Genomic DNA, 20,586 nt, shown 5'->3' with positions numbered 1-20,586 from the left:
AAGAGGTAGAGGACGACCGGCTCAAAGGGGACAAAGAAGAACTACCCGAGGTGGACGGGGTAGATATTCAAAAGCTGCAGCAACAGCAGTTGCCTCTTTACCATCGGCATCTGCATCAGCCGCCCCAAAACCACTCTGAGGACTTCCCTCACAAGACACCTGTAGGAGGCAGGTTAACTCCACATCTGGCGGAATGGCAGGCTATCACGTCAGATGCTTGGGCATTGGAGACAGTTGCACAAGGTTACTGCCTGCCTCTCCTATGCATACCTCAGTCATCCACCGGGGATCAGCACTCAAAAAGCTCCAGATCCGCTCCTCTTGCAGGAAATTTTAGACCTGCTAGAGAAAGGTGCCATAGAACCCGTACCTGTAGCGGAGAGGAACAAGGGCTGGTACTCCCCTTACTTTCTCATACCAAAGAAAGACGGAGGACTGAGACCCATCTTGGACTTGCGAGAATTGAACAAATTCCTCAGGAAAGACAAATTCAAGATGGTAACTTTCTCAGATCCTTCAGGCCCTTCAGTTCCAGGACTGGTTGGTATCTCTGGACCTTCAGGACGCTTATTTCCATGTGCCAATCCATCTCAAACACAGGAAATACCTGAGGTTCGCAATTGGCAACTCTCATTATCAATTTCGAGTGCTGCCATTTGGGCTGACCTCCGCCCCGAGGGTCTTCACCAAGTTAATGTCGGTAGTGGCTGCAAGTCTAAGGAGGGAAGGTATTCACGTCTACCCCTACCTGGACGATTGGTTGATCAGAGCTGTATCTTCGGGACAAGCTCCGATCCAGCTAGATCATGTTTGCCACTCTGGGCTTCTCCCTCAATTTAAAGAAGTCACAAATTATACCATCTCAGAGACTACAGTTCATCGGAGCGATCCTGGACACTTCCCTGGGAAAAGCCTCGCCACCAGAGGTGAGGGCTCAAGATATTCTACAGATGGTCACCAAGTTTCAAAATGCCCAACGTCTCCCAGCCTTCGACTTTGAGTTGCTAGGCCTCATGCATCCTGCATTTTCCTAGTGCCAGAGGCTCGCCTGAGAATGAGATCTCTCCAGTGGGCACTGAGAACTCAGTGGTCACAATTCTCAGGGAGAATGACAGATCTTCTTCAGGTTCCCGACAGGGTGGCTCGAGTCCTTCAGTGGTGGGCCTGTCAGGAGAACATTCTGAAAGGAGAGCAGTTTTGGCAACCCTGGCCGGAGATAACAGTAGTCACGGATGCCTCACTCACGGGGTGGGGAACCCACGCCAACGACTTGACCATCAGCGATCGTTGGTCTCCATCGGAGTCCAGACTACATATCAACCTGTTAGAGCTGAGGGCCATCAGACTTGCGCTGAAGGCTTTTCTGCCATCTGTACAAGGAAAGAATGTCCTGATAATGACGGACAGCACAGTGGCCATGCATTACCTCAACAAAAGAGGAGGCGTAGGATCACTACCTCTGTGCAGAGAGGCGATGCAGCTCTGGTTTTGGGCAATCCAAGAAGGAATCTCTCTATCGGCAGTTCACCTAGCCGGAGAGAAGAACTTGACAGCGGACGATCTGAGCAGGCAGAGCACAGTCTCCCACGAGTGGGAACTAGCTCAGGAAGTCCTTCAAGAGATCTTCGCCCTTTGGGGAACCCCTCAGGTGGATCTGTTCGCCACCAGTGTCAACAGGAAGTGCGATCTGTTCTGTTCAAGGGAATTTCCCCCGAGAGGAGCTCTGGGAGACGCGTTCATAGTGGACTGGGAGTTTCCACTCCTGTACGCGTTTCCACCGGTTCTTGTCATTCCTCAAATGATCAGGAGGTTGAGAGATTCCGGAAAACCATGATCCTAATTGCCCCGGATTGGGCCATGAGAATGTGGTACCCGGACCTTCTAGACTTGTCCATCTGCCCTCCAATTCGACTTCCACTCAGAGAGAATCTGCCCTCACAGAAGGAAGGTCAGGTTCTCCATCCAGACATCAAAACCCTCAACCTTCACGCTTGGCTTCTGAAAGGCTGAGGTACAAGGATTGGGACCTCCCTGATGACGTTATGGAGGTGTTGCTTTCGGCAAGAAGGACAGCAACAAAATCTTTATACCGCTGCCGTTGGAACAGATTTTGCAGCTGGTGTAGGGAAAAGAATATCGATCCCTTTTCATGTGGTACACCAATGGTTTTGTCCTTCCTACTTTATTTAGCTAATTCAGGCCTTCAAGTTGGCATCATCAAGGGTTATCTTGCAGCGCTATCCATCTTTAAGCGCAATGCGGAAGAACCATCCTATTTCAAGTTACCCTTGGTTATACAGTTTCTAAAGGGGTTAACTAACGTTTATCCCCCAAGACCATTCCAGGTTCCCCTATGGGATTTAAATTTAGTCTTAACTTTCCTGATGGGCACACCTTTCGAACCACTCCACTCTTGTTCGTTAAGATTTCTTACCCTTAAGACTGTTTTATTAGTAGCACTTACATCTGCTAGAAGGGTGAGTGAGTTACAAGCTCTTTCTTGTAAACCCCCTCATACAATCTTTCACAAAGACAAAGTTGTTCTGCAAGTGAAACCTAATTTCCTCTCAAAGGTGGTTTCTGAATTTCATATCACACAGAAGATTACCCTTCCATCGTTCTATCCTCCTCCCCATCCGGCGAAAGAGGAAGAGAGGTTACACAGGCTGGACCCAAGAAGGGCTTTAAGTTTAGTAGACTGGCTAGGATAAGACAAGCAGACCAGCTGTTTGTAGGCTACGCAGGTCACAAGCTGGGGCTACCGATAACTAAGCAGACCATTTCCAGATGGATTATTTTAGCCATTTTGGAATGTTATAAACTGGCAGGAAAAGAGCCCCCTCAAAATCTTAGGGCTCATTCGACCAGAGGTATCGCAGCTTCATCGGCCCTCAAAAGAGGAGTGCCGGTTAGAGACATATGTGCGGCTGCCACATGGTCGTCCGTCCATACCTTTACACGGTTTTACAACTTGGATTCCTCCTCCAGTCAGGAAACTAGGTTTGGAAGGGCAGTGTTGCACTCTATTCGTCAATAAGAGGAAGCATGAAGTCAGTACTCCCACCTCCAATAACAGAATACTGCTATGGGAGCCTATCTAAGATGAGGAATACGTCGGAGGACACAATCCCTTTGAAGAACAAGTTACTTCTTACCTTGTAACGTTCTTTCGATGGGATGTTCCTCCGACGTATTCCTTATCGACCCTCCCATCCATCCCCGCAGTACTACTTCCCTTGTTGTTGCATCTTACGCTCCTTCAGGGTGATTAGTCTAGTCCAGAAAGAATTATTGTGGGCTACAAAACGGAACTGAGCAACGTACGCTGCATGCGGCCTTTATAGGCAGGATGACGTCTACGTCGATACGGCGACTATTGAGGGACATCGACTCGGCGGACGTCGACGCACAGCGCACTCTAGAGAGAGAAAATTTCCGAGGCCAGCAAAGCTGGAAAGAGATATCTAAGATAAGGAATACGTCAGAGGAACATCCCATTGAAAGAATGTTACAAGGTAAGAAGTCACTTGTTCTTCTCTGTAAATGCTACTCTGCTTTGGAATTCTCACTGTCGCACTGAGGCGCCTAGAAGGCAATTTATAGTGTACAAAGGCCCTAAAGACACAACTACACCTTTCCTCGGTTACCTACAAGTTGTTTGATTGCCAGATAGTGATTAGTAATAGAAAGCAACCTCAGTCGTATTTGGGCACTTCACAAAAACCGGGACTTAACATTGATACTGTTCTTGCAATCTGTAGTAATTACGGATATGTATACTTCCCTTTTGTGTTTAAAAATAGATCTTTCGGGCCAGGCATGCAAAACATTGATTTACCCTTTTAATTGTTAATGGGGTTATGTGAACCGTTAATGTTACATCATTTTTTCTACTTATGTTTCAGGTAAAAGTTTTGTTTGTGAGAAACTTGGCTGCTACCGTGACGGAAGAAATATTGGAAATGGCTTTTTCAGCATTTGGAAAGCTAGAAAGAGTGAAGAAACTGAAAGATTATGCTTTTGTACATTTTGAGGATAGAGATGCAGCAGTAAAGGTAATCTTCCTCCACACTGGGTATTTTGATATGTGAAAAATTAAAATGCAACTAGTATTGAATCTGTGACTTTTCCCATGAGAAATGTGCAAAACACAAAAGGTTTGCACATTTCCCATGCAAACATGCATTTAAAACCCCTACAAACCCACACCCAAACCCTACTTGCCTTTCCTTTACGCTGTCTCCCTTCCGTGATTGGGGACTGGCGCCGCAGGGTCCTTTTTATTTATTTAACTTTTTTTTTTTTCTTTTTCGGAAGCTGCAGGGGTTGCCCCGCTCACTATACTGAACTGTATAGTGAACGGGGTGTTGCGGGGGACACACCGCAGCACAGGTGTGTTTTTTTTTTTTGGGTGTCCCCCGCAACACCCCGCTCACTATTCTGTATTGCATAGTGAGCAGGGTATTGCGGGGTACACCAATGCAGCCCCAGTTTTATTTTGTTTTAGTTTTGCAAGGGGCTAGGGGGTTGTCCCCCACAACCCCACTGTAGTGAGCGGGGTGTTGCGGGACACAACCCTCCAGCCCCAAGTCCAACCGCACCGACACCTAAACATATACCACGAAAAGTTCGGACCTTTGGTAGTCTGAACTTTTTGTGGTGCTTGTTTTATGTCTTTTGGTGGGGGTTGGACTTTTGTATATGGTAAAGTGCAATACCCTATTATTCACATTTTTGGCTCCCTTACCTGCGGCCAAACCTTGGCTTCTGTGCCTCCACCTGGCCACACTGCTTATTACTATGGCGCCTTTGACGTCTCCAACTATCCTGGCTCCCTTGCCCACACACTCGTTACTGACCTTGGCAGCCTCTTCCACGCTGGTGCCCTTGCCACCCCCCCTGCCGACACATCTGGGATTGCCCTTGCCCTCAGCATACCCCCCCTCCACTGGCTCCCGTGCCATCTACTGCTGTTCCAGTTCCCTTGCCTGCACTCCCTTCGGCCCCTCTGCCTTCTCCTTCCGTGGCACACATGCCGTTTATGGTGTGGAATTCTTTCCTCTGCACCTCTGCCCCTTAAGTCCTTAAATGGCAATCTGCTCCACGTTACCACACTTGACTGACTCTGCAGTCGAGCACTCCTCTGACATCTGCCATGTCCTTGAACACCTGGACCTTGATGTTCTGTCACAGGTTTTGACACACTTCTCCCTGAAGTCTACAAGATCCTCTCTGAACCCAGGCGCAACAGGCCAGGACGGGGAGTTGCCCTGATCTTTCCTGAGTGCATCCCTGTTTCTACCATTCCCATTCAGAGACCTAGTCCTCTTTTGAATGCCGGGTCTGCAGGCTCTCGCTCCTCGGTCTCCTCTTACTTTGGCTACCTTCTATCGACCGGCGGCCCACTCCACCCTCTTCATCTCAGAATGGGCTGACCTGGTAACCTCTTGCTTGCCCTCTGCCTCTCAACTCCTCCTGCTGGGGGATATAAACATCCATCTTGACGCTCTGATCTCTTCAGGAGCTTTCCACAACCCATGCAATTCGCTTGCTCTCTCCATTCTACCCTCTGGTCCGACGCACACTGCTGGCCACACCCTGGATTATCTAATTTCTTCAGACATCCCTCTCCCTCTCACTACTCCTCTCTGATGGACTGAGCACTCTCCTCTCTCACTTGAAGCTCTGTTCTTCTTTAGCACTGGTACACACTGCACTACCTCCCACCTACAAGGTCTTCCGACCCATGAAAATTCAGTGGCTGGCTTTGCCTCCAACTACTCCCCTCCTCCTACTCTCACAGCTGACTCCCACCGTGATACAGCCCTCTCTAACTGGACCTTTCCATCTCCAATACACTAGACATCCTTGCCCCTATGTTTATTTGTAATGCGCGCCAAACCCGAAGGTAACAGGGCACAGCAGTAAGGAAATGCACAGCTTACATGGTTACAATAATCAAGTTATTACAATCCTCCAACAAAGAATACATATTTCTGATGTTTGTTAATCTGCTTAGAATCACATGCTGTGCATAGGTCCGACATCCAGTGGTCACTGCGGAGTATTGCATTTTGTTTTTTGTAGTCGAAAAGGGGACGTCTACAAGGCTGTCTGTAACACTATCCCTATAGTGACGTGCGTTGTACCCACAATCCCTCACGCGTCGAGGTCCCTCAGATTGTTTTTTTCCGCCCAGCTACTGGTCGCCTTTACGCGGAGCTCCTCGAGAGACATTGCAGATTTCATCTCCTCGACCTTTGGTCGTTTTTCCTATATTAATATAGACATATCGATCCCCCCCTCAACGCTGTTGTGAAGCTGTCTCCGCCGAGCAAGATCTTCGACGGAGGGGACGAGCGGAGGAGATCCTTCGGCGTTGCCGAACACGTGGCCTGGCCTCGCAGACCAAATACAGTAGGGAGAGTGGGGGTCGTGGGACATCTCTAGTTCTTTCCTGAGAATGCCTTTCCTTTTCCCCTTCCTTTCCTTTGGGGTGGTTATCACGATTTATTGCCTCGGCTATGGAGAGGACACCCTTTAGGTTTTGCCCGCTTTGCAAGGGCAAGTTTACTTGGAAGGACAAGCATTCACGGTGTAACCGCTGCTTGCCCCTCGATCACAAAGAGGAAGGTTGCACGGCTTGTCGGCTTCTTAAGCCGAAAACTCTAAAAGACCGTAGGGTTAAGAGGTGGGCGGCCTACGCTATGTCGAAGGCCGACGCTCCACCCACCGTCGCTACCTCCGACAGTGACGCGGAACGTGATACCACGACCTCCGCTACGGAAGTCGAAAACCCCCCTAGAGAGCGCACACGCGCTTCGTCGTCTGTCCCCGGCCCCGACGGGCTCGGCTCACGCCCTGCTTATGGGGATGAACACCCCGGCGACATGGACGCACACAAGACCACACATAAGCACACAACCCATGGCTCTTCTTCGGCGAAGAGAGCATCAGCGCCCAAGGAGACGCAGGTTTTACCGGCGGCCTCCTCGGACCGTTCGGGTTCGAAGCCCCTCTCTCAACCGCAGCCGCGACCAGCGACTGGGCTTTCGACAAATAAGGGCGCCGCCCCCAAATCATCGGCCGGCGCGCAACAGCAGAAAGAGCATGCCGCCGTAGAGCGATCGACACCCATAACGTCGAAACCACAGCCCTCCGCTGACAAAGGAGTCGCTGAGAGCTTGGCAAGGATCGTGGTAGCCGACGCCCACAAGCGTACGCCGAAAGACTCGTCGAGCGCTACGCAAATGTCGAAAGACACGCCGAAAAGACAGGGACGATCTCCTTCAGTCGAAGGGATTCCCAACACACCTGAAGGCTTTTCGGAGGGCGACGGGACACTTTCCTCGACGTTGTGGGAGAGGTCGAGCCGTTTTCAGCTACAAGACACCAATTTTCCCCCGCTAGACCGCTCGGGAGTACCCCATGAAACCATGGAAAGGCTCCATCTCTGCATGGAAAGAATGGAGAGGTTTATGAATACCCAGAACCCTCCCACTCCCAAGAGAATAAGAGAAGGGCCTCAGGAGGACCCCAGGGGCAAAATTCCAAGACTAGTCAATCCCCACCAGGACACAGCCTCAGACTTCCATAGTGTGTATGACCTCACTGGGGAGGAACATTATTTTGAGGAAGAGGATGATTTTATGGACGAGGAAGAGGGACGGAACCAGGAGGAAGGTCTGGAAGACGGCCCAGACTTGGTAGGAGAAGGCTTCGGAGAAAATCCAGAAGAAGGACCTTCTCACCCCTGGCAATCCCCTTTCAATATACTCCGACACTGATGTCCTGAACCTAAATCCTCCTGACAATTCACCTATTAGAAACACGTCTCCCATTGACGATCAGCCCACATTTAATGCCCTGTTGCGCAGAGCAGCAGCACACTTCGAACTGGACACTGGGGAGCTCTCCCCTGAATTAGACTTTGTGGAAAGAGTAATGAAGGAAAAACCCCCGGTCAGTCAGACCATTCCCCTCCTCGCTTCGGTGAAGAGAAGAATCATCCCTTCGCTGTCCACACCCGCACTAATCAGAGGTGTCAATCCTAGAATTGAAAAACTTTTCACTCCTTCACCCTCAGACCCGCTGTACATCAGGGGACATTCCATTCCGGATTCCCTGGTAGTAACCAACACAAGAAAGAGGGCAGGGGTACCACGTTCCACCAGTGAGGCACCACCTGACAAGGAGGGCAAGCGGTTATATGCCCTTGCAAAAAGAGTTACATCCTCGGCTGCCTTTTCGGCAAGAATTGCAAACAACAATTCTTTGCTCGCTAGCTATGCAGACGCGCAGTGGGCCAAACTGCGCAAAGACGCCGAAGAAGCGCCGGAACCATTACGTACACGCCTGCTTACAACTATTGGCGAAGGAACCCAGGTCAACCAGAGTATTGTAAAGAGCTCTCTGGATGCGGCAGAAACTGCGGGACGTTCCCTAGTTCAGGGAATAATCCTAAAACGCCACGTATGGCTGCGCAACTCAGGGTTCAAACCGGAGACACAGGCGTCTTTAATAAATAAACCTGTTGAAGACTCAAACCTCTTCGGGAAAGCGGTGGATGAGGCTCTCGAGATGGCTAAAAAAAGAGTTCGATACTATCAAAACTCTTGACCAAATCTCTAAGCCCTCTACCAGGCGCGGCTATGGCAACAAACGCTTTTTTCGTGGCCAACGCCAACAACAAAACCAGCAGCAACAGTACCCTGCCACCATTTTCCAGACCAATAGTGGCCAGTACAGCCAAAGAGGACAGCACCGGGGCAAAGGAAGAGGGCGGGGGTCCACCCCCAGAGGCTCCCAAGCCCCTAACCACACCAAGTGACGCGAAGATTCGCGTCCCCTCCCATGCAACACCGGTCGGGGGCCGGATAACATCCTTTCTTCCAGCATGGGAGGGTATAACGTCAGACTGCTGGGTACTTTCCACCGTAGCCCACGGATACTGCATCGAATTCAACAGTTCCCCAACATACAAACCCCCGAGGGGACGACGCATGTCACCGGAACATCTTGCCATCCTTCTACAAGAAGTACAACAACTGCTGGAAAAAGGAGCCATAGAGGTCGTGCCTCTATCTCGGGTAACGGAAGGTATTTATTCAGTGTACTTCCTTGTACCCAAAAAGGATCTAACCATGCGCCCTGTATTAGATCTGCGCCCAGCGAACAAGTTCATCAAACCCCAAAAGTTTCGTATGGTGACCTTACAGCAGCGGTATTCAAACTGTGGGTCGCGACCCCCTAGGGGTCATCGGGTGCATCCCTGGGGGGGGCCCTGAGATCTCAGCATGAATTTAAAAAAAAAAACAATTTTTTTTTTTTTTTTTAGATTCGTAGAAATGATAGGGGTGGCTCACATGGTCGGGCTGAAGCATGAAACTGTCTCAGGCAACAATGAAAAAGTGACCCACAGTTGTAAATGGATATTCATTCCTTTAGTCACAGACTGGGCATCATTACAACTATGGCTGTATGGTAACAACGGTGCTGGTAAGCTACTGGCACCGTTGCTACCGTACCGCCATAGTAAGAGTTGTGCTTGCGTGTGCCTGCCAGCCCACCAGGTCTGACCTGGTAGGCCGTGCGGCACCCGCGAGCACAGTTCGTTGGCTGCACCGGCACCGTTACGAATGTTGCCGGTGCATCCGAGCCCCCCATTCCCATTGAGCCCTATGGGGCTCAATGGGAATGGGGATCTACCGGTACCGGCACCCACGAAAGGTCAATTATGTCCGCCTAACTCGGCATGACCTGGTAATTGCCCATTTGCGGGTGCCGGACGCGGATGCAACTCCAGCGGCAGCCGTGCCGGTTTTACCAGCACAGCTACCGCCAGAGTTCTAATGAAGCCCACTGTTTCAATAGTACCCAAGGGGGTGCTTTGTGTTAAAATGTAAGTAAATTGTGATATATTCAGCAACAACGGTCAACATTACTAACTGCATAGTTAAGTAACTCATCAAACTGGTCCACATTGGCCAAAATGGTGGCCCATTTTGACTGGCCCACACTAGCATTTTACATTTTTGATACAGGCATTGCCCTATAGGCCTGTCCGAGCCTGGCGGCTCATCCATAATGGCGAGGGGGCGCCCACCCAGTGGCCCCTCAGCCATTATGGAGGAGCTAAGGAGCCTGCCCAGTGAAACAGTGGGCACTCCCTCAACTGTTCCCCTCCCTTGCCTTGTGCTCTGAAACACTTGTGTACGAGCGCGATAGAAATAAAATATAAATATCAATATCAATGCCTGCCCCCTGGACTCCCAGCACCAATTGCAAACTGTTTGGCTATTTACCCATTTTTTGTTCAAAGTATGCTCAACAATGCAACATTTTAACCCATTATTTAAAAAAATTCACAGGGGGAAACCCCCCCCTAACCTCCCCTTATTGGTTCGAGCTCCCTCACTATGCTCGGTCGCTATTGCATTTTTGGCAGAAATAGTTATGCCCTCCACTTAAAAAAAAAAAAAAAAAAATCACCAGCCGCCACTTGCCCTCAGAGTGTTGGGAACGGGATGGGGTAACCCAGGGATTATGGTGGGAGCACAATGGGCGGGAACCATGGGATAGTGGTGGGAGCATGGTGGGGAGAGCCCAGGGTGTGTGATGGGGTGGGGAGAGACCAGCGACTAGGTAGGAGTGGGATGAGGGAGCCCAGCGACTGTGATGGGAGCAGGTGACGGCACGCAATATATACTGTGCATTTGGCATTTCTGGGGGGTCCCGACCTGCCCAAATTTTGCTCAGGGGGGCCCTGGCCAAAAAAGTTTGAAGACCACTGCCTTACAGGAAGTGATCCCACTGCTATCACAGGGAGATTACATGACAACATTGGACATGAAAGATGCATACTTTCATATTTGAATGTTGCCAGCGCACAGAAAATACCTCCGGTTCATGATAGAGGGCAAACGCTACCAATTCAGAGTGCTACCCTTCGGCATAGCATCAGCACCGAGGGTATTCACGAAGGTGCTGGCAGTGGCAGCGGCCCACCTGCGCAGGTTGTCCATCCCAGTTTACCCTTACCTCGACGACTGGCTCATAACAGGGGATTCTTACGAAACATGCTTCTCCAATACCCAAAAGACTGTAGACCTTTTGTTCCAGTTTGGCTTCTCCATCAATGAAAAGAAGTCCAGCCTAGACCCCAGCCAAATCAAACAATTCCTAGGGGCTCTAATTCAAACAAAGGACGGCCTCGTCTTCCCCTCCAAAGAGAGGGTCCAAAACATGCTGTTTCAGATCCCTCAATATGTGACCGGTCGAGAGGTGACGGTATGCAAAGCAATGCGCTTGCTAGGCATGATGGCATTGTGTATTTATTTGGTACCTCACGCGCGCCTGCGCATACGCCCAATGCAAGAGTGGCTCAACAGCCAGTGGTGTCAGGCCAGCGGACTATGGGACGATCTAGTGGTGGTCTCGCAGGCCCTAGTTCTCTCGCTACGGTGGTGGACAAAGGAAAACCTGGAAAAAGGGAAACCCTTTGCCACACCCGTGGCGGAAGCCACTCTAACCACGGACGCATCCCTCACAGGATGGGGGGCTCACCTATCCCATCAGACTGCTCACGGAGAGTGGACTCCGAACGTAGCATCCAAACACATCAATCTTCTGGAGCTACTAGCGGTGTTCAAGGCGCTAAAAGCCTTCCAGGAACACCTACAAGGCAGGACAGTGATGGTCCTTACAGACAGCACCACAGCCATGTATTACATCAACACGCAGGGGGGAACCCACTCTCCAGGACTGTCCAAACTGGCCCAAAACATATGGAAGTGGGCTCTCAAACAGAATATGTTCCTTCTGTCACAACATGTACCAGGGGAACTCAATCTGCTGGCAGACAAACTCAGCAGGGATTTCCCCCTGCCCGAAGAGTACGAATGGCGACTGCACAAAGACATCGTCTTCGACGTCTTCACGCAATGGGGATTCCCAGAAATAGACCTGTTCGCAACCCTGGAGAACTCACAATGCCAAAGTTACGCCTCCAGGTACCCCCAGAACCAATCCAAGGGGAACGGTCTGTCGATTCAATGGTCAGGGAAATTTGTTTACGCTTTTCCCCCGACTCCCCTTCTCAACAAGGTGGTGCACAAGATGCACCAGGAACAAGTAACCATGATACTGGTGGCCCCAATGTGGGCCCGACAGCCATGGTTCGCTCACTTGATGGAGATGTCTCTATCTCCCCCAGTGAAACTCCCCTGCCCGTACAACATGCTGCCACAAGACCCCCAGAACATGAACTTAGCAGCCTGGCTCCTGAAATCATAGAATTTGGACATCTACAGCTCCCGCAGAGATGCATGGACATCCTCAGGGAAGCCAGAAAACCTAACACTCGCCACTGCTATTCTAGCAAATGGAAGAGATTTGTCATCTGGTGCAGAGGAAAGAGCATCAACCCAATTGACTGCTCTCCCACACATATTGTTCTATACCTGACCCATTTATTGGATTCAGGTCTAGTGTTCAATTCCATTAAAGTCCACCTAGCGGCACTTTCTGCATACACCACTTCCCAACTCAAAGTGTCGAGGTGGAAGATCCCTGTTATAAAGGCCTTCATGGAGGGAGTAAAGAGAATACACCCCCCCGATAGCTGACCCAGCTCCCGGATGGGACCTTAACGTGGTACTTACCAGACTCATGGGCTCACCATTTGAACCCATGCACAAAGCATCTCTTAAAGACCTCACTCTTAAGACTGCTTTTCTAATAGCTATCACCTCCATCAGGAGAGTAAGTGAACTACAGGCTCTTTCTGTTCTAGACCCCTTTGTTACAGTTCACAGAGATAAAGTGGTTCTACGCACTCACTCAAGGTTTGCTCCGAAATTCATCTCAAAATTCCACGTAAACCAGTCTATAGAACTACCAGCGTTCTTTCAAAATCCTTCCAACTTGGGAGAAAGGACTCTGCACACACTAGATGTCCGCAGAGCGGTCATGTTCTACATGGAAAGAACCAGACCACTGAGGAAGACTAATCAGTTCTTCGTCTCAGTGGCAGCAGGAAGAGAAGGGGATGCAGTTTCAAAGTCCACTATTTCTAGATGGATTGTTCAATGCATCACTCTCTGCTATGCTCTTGCTAAGAGAGAACTGCCCTTTAGGCCAAGAGCACATTCTACTCGAGGCACGGGGGAGTCCATAGCATTCATTGCAAATGTTCCCCTTGAGTCCATCTGCAAAGCGGCTACCTGGAGTTCTGTGCACACCTTTACAAAACACTACTGTCTAGATGCACACTCTAGATCTGACTCCCAGGTGGGACAGGCAGTATTAAGACATCTTTTCTCTACTGTTCCTTCTCATAACCCACCGCCAACTCCGGGTACTGCTTGCTAGTCTATGCAAAGCATGTGATTCTAAGCAGATTAACAAACATCAGAAGACAATGCATTACTTACCATAAAAGCATTTCTGATGGTTGTATCTGCTTAGATTCACATGCGCCCGCCCTTCCTCCCCGCTCGGATGGAAGGAACATAGACATCCTTTCCTATATTTCTCTCTTTTCTGTACTCACTCACGTCTAGAAGGCTCCCTCAGGGCAGAAAAATACAAACAGAGGGACCACGACGCGTGAGGGATTGTGGGTACAACGCACGTCACTATAGGGATAGTGTTACAGACAGGCCTTGTCGACGTCCCCTTTTCGACTACGAAAAACAAAATGCAATACTCTGCAGTGACCACTGGATGTCGGACCTATGCACAGCATGTGAATCTAAGCAGATACAACCATCAGAAATGCTTTTACGGTAAGTAATGCATTGTCATATTTACGAGTATGAATACAACTGAAATATTGACGGGTCTAGTTGTATACAGGCAGGTCCTAGAAGGAGTAGTCTAGGTGGAAGAGAGCTAGGGCTAAATGGTATAGGTAGAGAGCAGGTCAGTGGTCAGTGGCGTTGAGCAGGTTGATGTAGTTTTTTCTGAAATGCAAGTAAGGTAGGTCTGCTCTAAGCTTGTGTGGCAAGTTCCAAAGTTTAGTGGCCTTTACAGGGAAGCTGTTACCTCCAACCTTCGTAAGTCTGGATCTCGGTACCACTAGGCAGTTGGCATTACCAGCTCTAGTCGGCCTGAGGGTCATTCTTCTCGTTAGTCTGTCTGAGGTAACTTGGGGCAGCTTTATTTAGTGCTTTGTGTGTCAGGGAGGCAATTGTTAGCAAAATGTTGTGGGTAGAGAGCCATTTTTATTGTCTACTAATGGCGGCGATGGTATAGGTGGAGGGTCCGACTGAAGCCTTCCAAAATGTGCAACTCTTGGTACAACTCTGATCTAGCTGACCTTTAACACAAGTACAGGGCAGCAGAGTTAAAAGGGGATCTTCATGTGCACCCTCTGATAAGATGGCCTGCCGCCTTCTACAAAGGCAATATAGACTCTGCATCCAGCGCAAGAAAGAATCCATATTTAAGCCTGCATCCCTGCGGCTTCCAACAATACGGCCAAACTTTTCAAAGTCTGTAAGGAGCTGGCCAGCCCTACTGCAGCCTCATTCTCTATTGCACCCACCCAGGCCCTTTATGGGGCCCCTGGCTGCACCCTTCACTACCAAATCACAGGGCATTCTGTCCTCTCTCTCCTCCGAACCCAGTCATGCACTGTAATCTCCTGGGCCCCCTTCGGCCACCCCCACCTGTTCTCCCCTTTCTCTCCTCCCTCTCCCCTGTCACACTTGAGGTTTCTAGACAAGTCTGATCTATGACGGCCTCCTTCAAACAGGTGGACCCTTGTCCCTCCAAAACCATCAAGGACAACATTGACTCTCTAGCAGCAGCATTGGCCTACCTCTGCAACCTCTCCTTCGCCACTGGAGTCTTCCCCAATTCTCTCAATCACTTTCTTGTGCACCCTGTGCTAAACAAAAACCTCTGCTGACCGTTCCATTCAGGCTAACTATCGCCGATCTCCATTACTCGTTTCCTGGGCAAACTCCTGGTCATGTTGGCCATCTCTCAGCTTACCCTGCCCACTGAATTTGTTGGTTGTCTCCATGACCATAAGTCTGGCTTTCAGAGCATGACCAGTCAGATCACACTTGAGGAGGTTTCTAGACAAGTCTAATATATGAAAGCCTCCTTCAAACATGTGGACCCCTGTCCCAAGGACAACATTGACTGTCACCCCAGCCCTGGCCAACGTCTGCAACCTCTCCTTCGCCACTGGAGTTTTCTTCACTGCTCTTAAGCATTCTCTTCTGCACCCTCTCCTCACAAATCCTTCTGCTGACCCTTCCATTCCGGGAAACTATCGCCCGATCTCTCACTCCTTTCAAGAGTGTTGGACACAGGTAGTTTAAAGTTAGATGGGGCTGTGCCAGGTTGGGAGTCAGCTGCAGGAGTTGGAGCAGAGTAGGTGGAGGCAAAGGCAGCTACTGACACACTTCATGGGTCGGATGACCTTGTAGGCTGGAAGCTGTGTCTGGCTTACCGATGAAAGAGGAGAAGAAGGTTGAAGTGCGCAGAGAGGAGAGCGTGATCAGTCCAGGAGAGAGACGTTGTGAGAGGGATAGATGGAGGCATGTCAGTTGAGATTAGAGTATCCTAGGTGTGGCCAGCATTGTGCGTTGGGCCAGAGGACAAGATGGAAAGAGTTTCAAAGATTGCAGAAAGGTCCTGAGGAATCGGGCGAGTTGAGATGGATGTTGTGATCACCCAGTAGTTGAGACGAGGAGGAAAGGAGAGAGGAGGCCAGGTCAGCCTATTCCGAAAGGTTGGAGGGTTGACCAGGTGGCCGCTTGGTGGCATGCAGGAGTGAAGAGCTAGGAGAGGGGGAGCCTGCAGACCAGGCACCCAAAGGATGAATAGGCTTGAGTGGAAATGACCGACACAGGGATCCGCTCAAGGACGATCGTTGCTGCTCCCCCACCTGGTCGGTCTGGTCTAGACAGAGTATCTTACAGCCTTCTGGGAGAAGTGTTAACGCTTGCGACAGCTATCCTTGGACCATGTTTCAGTGAGGACAAGAACATAAAGATCCATGAAGTTCAATGAGGCTGCAGATGTCGGAGGAGTGTTTGACAGCTGAGCGAGTGTTACGATTTACAGGCGGCGGGGGCAGGGGGGCAGGGGACAGTGGTCATCCCCATAAGTGGCAAGAGTGCCTGAGGGGCGGAGGTTTAAGGGGAGGAGGAGCCAAGGCCGGCAAGGGAGCCAGGACCGCAGTGGTAGATAAGGGAGTCAGTGCAGGAGGCAAGGTAGCCCCAGATACGGTGTTAGTGGCTGGCAGGGTCACCAAAGAGTAGGAGGCTGACAAGGTTGTCAGTGTGGGTGGTGGCAGCAAGGAGGTGTGACGTGGGTGGTTAGGAGGCAGCACGGGAGCCAGGGATGCTGGAGGAGATGGTGCAGAAAGAGAAGGGAGGCTGATAAGGCGGGGGAGGAGCCTATCAGAGTAGGTTGGGGTCCCGGTAACATGATGGTACCATTGTGGTAGACATTGATGATGACCCTGGAGGTGGGGAAGTGAACAAGGACCTCCCAGCGGGTGCCACCATTGATGGGTGAGAAAGAGAAAGAGCGATCATATGGTGAGTCCATAGGTCAGGTGAGGGAATTACCGAGAGGATGTTGGTGAGTCTCTGGCAGAGGCAGTGAGGTAGGGGTCTCAATCGGAAGGCCAGGGTTGGAGCCCAGTTTGTCCTTCGTGGGTTTCTTCCTGCCGGACTTAGTAAGGGATGAAGGATAAGAGATGGAGCAGCAGTGTGAGAAGATAGGAAAGTTGGAGAGCGCCATAGCAAACTGCAGAGAATGGGGTGCACTTAACCAGGCTGAGGCCACAGAGGCACGGGGAGATCAGTAGGTGGGAGACAAGAATGGGAGAACACTGGGAAACTGGGGGTAGGTAATATGCATAGAGGAAAGGGGAGAACTGATGTAGGGCTGAAGGGAATAACACAGACCATGGGACCTGAGGGGGGTGAGGGAGCAGGTAACCAGAGTAGGGGGGGTTAACCAATCACTGTGATCCCAACAAAGAACAATGTGAACACAGTGGGAGATGACCAGGGTTAGAACAGCAGCAATAAGAATGTGCACACAGCTAAACTACATTTAAAACCGCAGCAAGAAATTAGAATGTGCACACAGCTAAATGTCTTTAAAACGGCAGACGATTGGGATGTACACATAACCGAAAAGTGTTAAGATGTCGATTACACCACACTTGGTCCTGTATTCTGTAGTTTATAAAGTCATATGGTATAAGGACCCCTAGCAGGCCCAGGGCATCCAAAGACAACCCAAACTCTCATACAGCGGAATTCTCTAAAAGAAAAGAATGCTTTGACATCAACAGAACAGTAAACCAGAAATCTAAATGTGACATGAAATTATTCTATCCAAGTCCCGTTACAACACATCTCCCCCCCCCTTTCATATATGCATACCCACAAACAGCATAACTCAAATTAACATTCATCATCACATTGCAACACAACACAACTCCTTCTCACCATCACAACTTTGTTCCAAACCTGACCCCCCCTCCCCCATCACTCGTACTGCACCCTTCAAAACAGCAACCACTTTCACGGTTTCAGAATATAAGGAGTCACCCTTTTTCTTAACCACACCTTTCCTGATCCTTACCCAGTCACCACATTGTACTCGTAGCTCCTTCTTACCTCTCCTCCTCACACATTACCCATTTCTCCTTTTTCTTTAACATCCTCCTCACCTCATCCACAACCAAATCAGTCTCTCTACTTCTGCCCAACCACAGTATTTGGCTTGTGTCCTCATCAATTCAAAAGGACACAACCTATTGGTGTTATGTGGAGACATACGCAGAGCCCACATCTTGTTCTGGATAGCCACCTTCTTGTCATATCCACACTCTTGAGTCATGCAAATACTCTCCATTGCACACCTATTCATTCTCTCGACCACCCCATTGGTCTCAGGATGGTCCAATGCCGACTTCTTGTGCCTAACTCCACATTTCTTTAAATATCTAATAAAACATCCTTCAGTAAATTGTATACCATTATCAGTCAGAATACTGAATCCGGCATACCTTCCTTCGCAAATGTCCTGCAAAACATCCACCATACTTTCCCCCCAAATATCTCTCGCAAACTTGAATTCAGACCACCTCGAAAACAAATCCATGACCAACACCACAAACTTCCCCCTACCATATCCTAAATCCACAGGACCCAGGATGTCCATGGCCAGATCACACCACATCACAGAACATCCACCTCTACTATAGGCTGCTTCCTCGCCTCAAAACTTTTCCCAATTTTGACACATTCTGGGCATTCATTCAACCGTCTTTCAACATCTCTATCAAAACCCGGTCACCAGTAATCGGATCTCAAAACAACTTTAGTCTTGGAAACCCCTAAGTAACCACAATGGGCTAAATTGATAACCTTAGATCGAATACCCTCAGGAACCACTGCCTGTTCCCACCTGATCTGACAGACCTCTCCTCTCTAACCTCCCAAAACGGCCTCTCCCTTTCCAACAAATCATTCCTCTTAGGCCACACTGACGACATTACATAAGACATTACTCAACATAACACCCCATCTTTCTTCATTTCCTCAAGCCACTCCTCCTTGGAAACAATACCATCAGAGTTAACAAACACCATCTCCATGTCCAGGTCTTCAACTACATCATACAACAACACTTTCAAACGCGACAAACTGTTTGGCAAAATATTTTACCTTCCTGGGATGACTTCCATTTTGAAACGATGACATTGCATCCTGGTGACCCATCCAGCCACCCTGCGTGAAACTTTGTCCAAACCTTTATTCTCAAAGATCACCTTGAGAGGTTTGTGATCCGTCCGAATAATAGTCAGTTCCCCTTACACATTTTTTAAACCTTTCGATAGCCCAGTAGCATGCTAAAGCTTCTTTCTCTAAAACAGAGCATTGCACTTTTGCACCTCTTAATCCTCGAGACGCATGCGCAACCAGTTCAGTTCTATTCTCGCATAACTGTGATAACACAGCACCAACCCCCGTGCCGCTCGCATCCACCGTAATGACTGTGGTTCTCCTTGTCAAAATACCCTAACGGCTGTGCCAAAGTTATCTCCTCCTTTGAAATTCCAACTCACAAGGCTCATTCCACACAAATTCAACACCTTTCTTCAACAATTTTCTCATCTCTACCTTCTTGGCTGCATAATTCTCCAAATTTCTGGTAGAATTCGGTCATACCCAAAAATGACCATAACTCAACTTTATTTGCTGGGCTATTCACCTCCTTAATTGAATCCACCAAACTCACTTTCGGTTTCACCCCTTCACTAGACACTTAATGTCCTAAATATTCCACCTTGGACACATTTTTCCTCCCTTAATGTGATTCCCTTCTCCTCCAATATACTCAACACTGTATCTAACACTTTATCATGTTCCTCTGCTGTCTCACCACATACCAAGACATCGTCTTGAAAACCAAAAGACTCCTCTCAAGCGATCCATAACCTTTTGAAAGACTGACAAAGCCGACACCAGGCCAAACGGCATCCTCTTAAATTGGTATACTCCTTCATGGGTGATAAATGGAGTCAACTTTCGACAACTTTCCTCCAACTCGACTTGGTAGTAAGCCGACGCCATGTCAAGTTTAGTGAAAACCTTACCACTCCCCACCCTTGCCAACATCTCTCCCATGTTTTGCAAGGGATGTCGATCAACTAACACACTTGTTAAGCTCACGTAAATAGATGCATAATCTCAACTCACCTGAGCCCTTTTTCACAACCACAACTGGTGATGTCCACTCCTCTTGCCTTTTCAATCACTCCCATATGCAATAATTTCTCTAATTCTTTCTTGACACCATTCCTTAGGGCCAAGGGGACAGGCCTCAGCTTTGCAACTATAGGAATACTTCCCTTCTTAAGAATTATCTGATGCTGGGCAGCCCACCCCTTTTTTAAAGACCTTAGGATGGTTCACAACCGGTGTACACGCCACTTGCAATACTTGTTCTTGCGTATTAGGATCGAGCTTTATTTTTAAATTTCTCTGCTCTCTCCATCCTAGTAAAGCGAGTCCCTTTTTGGTAACGTATTTTTCCTTTGCAGTGGCAATCTTTGAATTGGAATTTTCTCACAATGTAACCCAGCAGTTCTATCCTGTCTTGGTTGGATTGATATCAGGTTTTAACAACTCACATACCTTACCCTGCACTTCCTTTTCAAACACATCTCTTGAGATCACCGTAATTTTAGACCCTGAGTCAGCCATCATGCGCACTTCATTCCCATTCGCTCACTGTGGCATACGGGTGCTCACTTATCAGCCTCATTATTCCACAGCACATTTATAGTGTTGACTGTAATATTCTGCAAGGGATGTCACCTCTTCATCCGACGATCTCGCCTCATCTTCTTCGACATATAATACCCTTCTTTGATTAAATTGACCTATCTGATAGTTCTTGCAACAGTTTGCAAAATGTCCTTATCTCGCATCTGGCACAAATTGCTCTTTGCCCTCGACATACCACTGATGCCGCGAAATGACTGCTGCTCGCACATCGAAAGCAGTCTTTCCTCCCTTTTTTCTTACCCATGGAGTC

General features: G+C 49.1%; 1 protein-coding gene across 3 annotated transcripts in view; it reads left to right on the top strand.

Annotated features, from left to right (window-relative positions):
- The window catches only part of HNRNPR (heterogeneous nuclear ribonucleoprotein R), an 872,346-nt gene that overhangs the window by 645,619 nt on the left and 206,141 nt on the right, over nt 1-20,586 (top strand). For all 3 annotated transcript variants that reach the window (XM_069622744.1, XM_069622746.1, XM_069622745.1), the window contains one exon: nt 3,906-4,055. In XM_069622744.1, the coding sequence (XP_069478845.1) occupies nt 3,906-4,055 (150 nt within the window). The remainder of the gene's footprint in view (nt 1-3,905; nt 4,056-20,586) is intronic.

This window comes from Ambystoma mexicanum, chromosome 11, assembly GCF_040938575.1.
Source record: "Ambystoma mexicanum isolate Mex_15411 chromosome 11, UKY_AmexF1_1, whole genome shotgun sequence".
NCBI lineage: Eukaryota > Metazoa > Chordata > Amphibia > Caudata > Ambystomatidae > Ambystoma > Ambystoma mexicanum.
The sequence above is the reverse complement of the archived record's forward strand: the minus strand, read 5'-3'. Positions and strand labels throughout refer to the sequence as shown.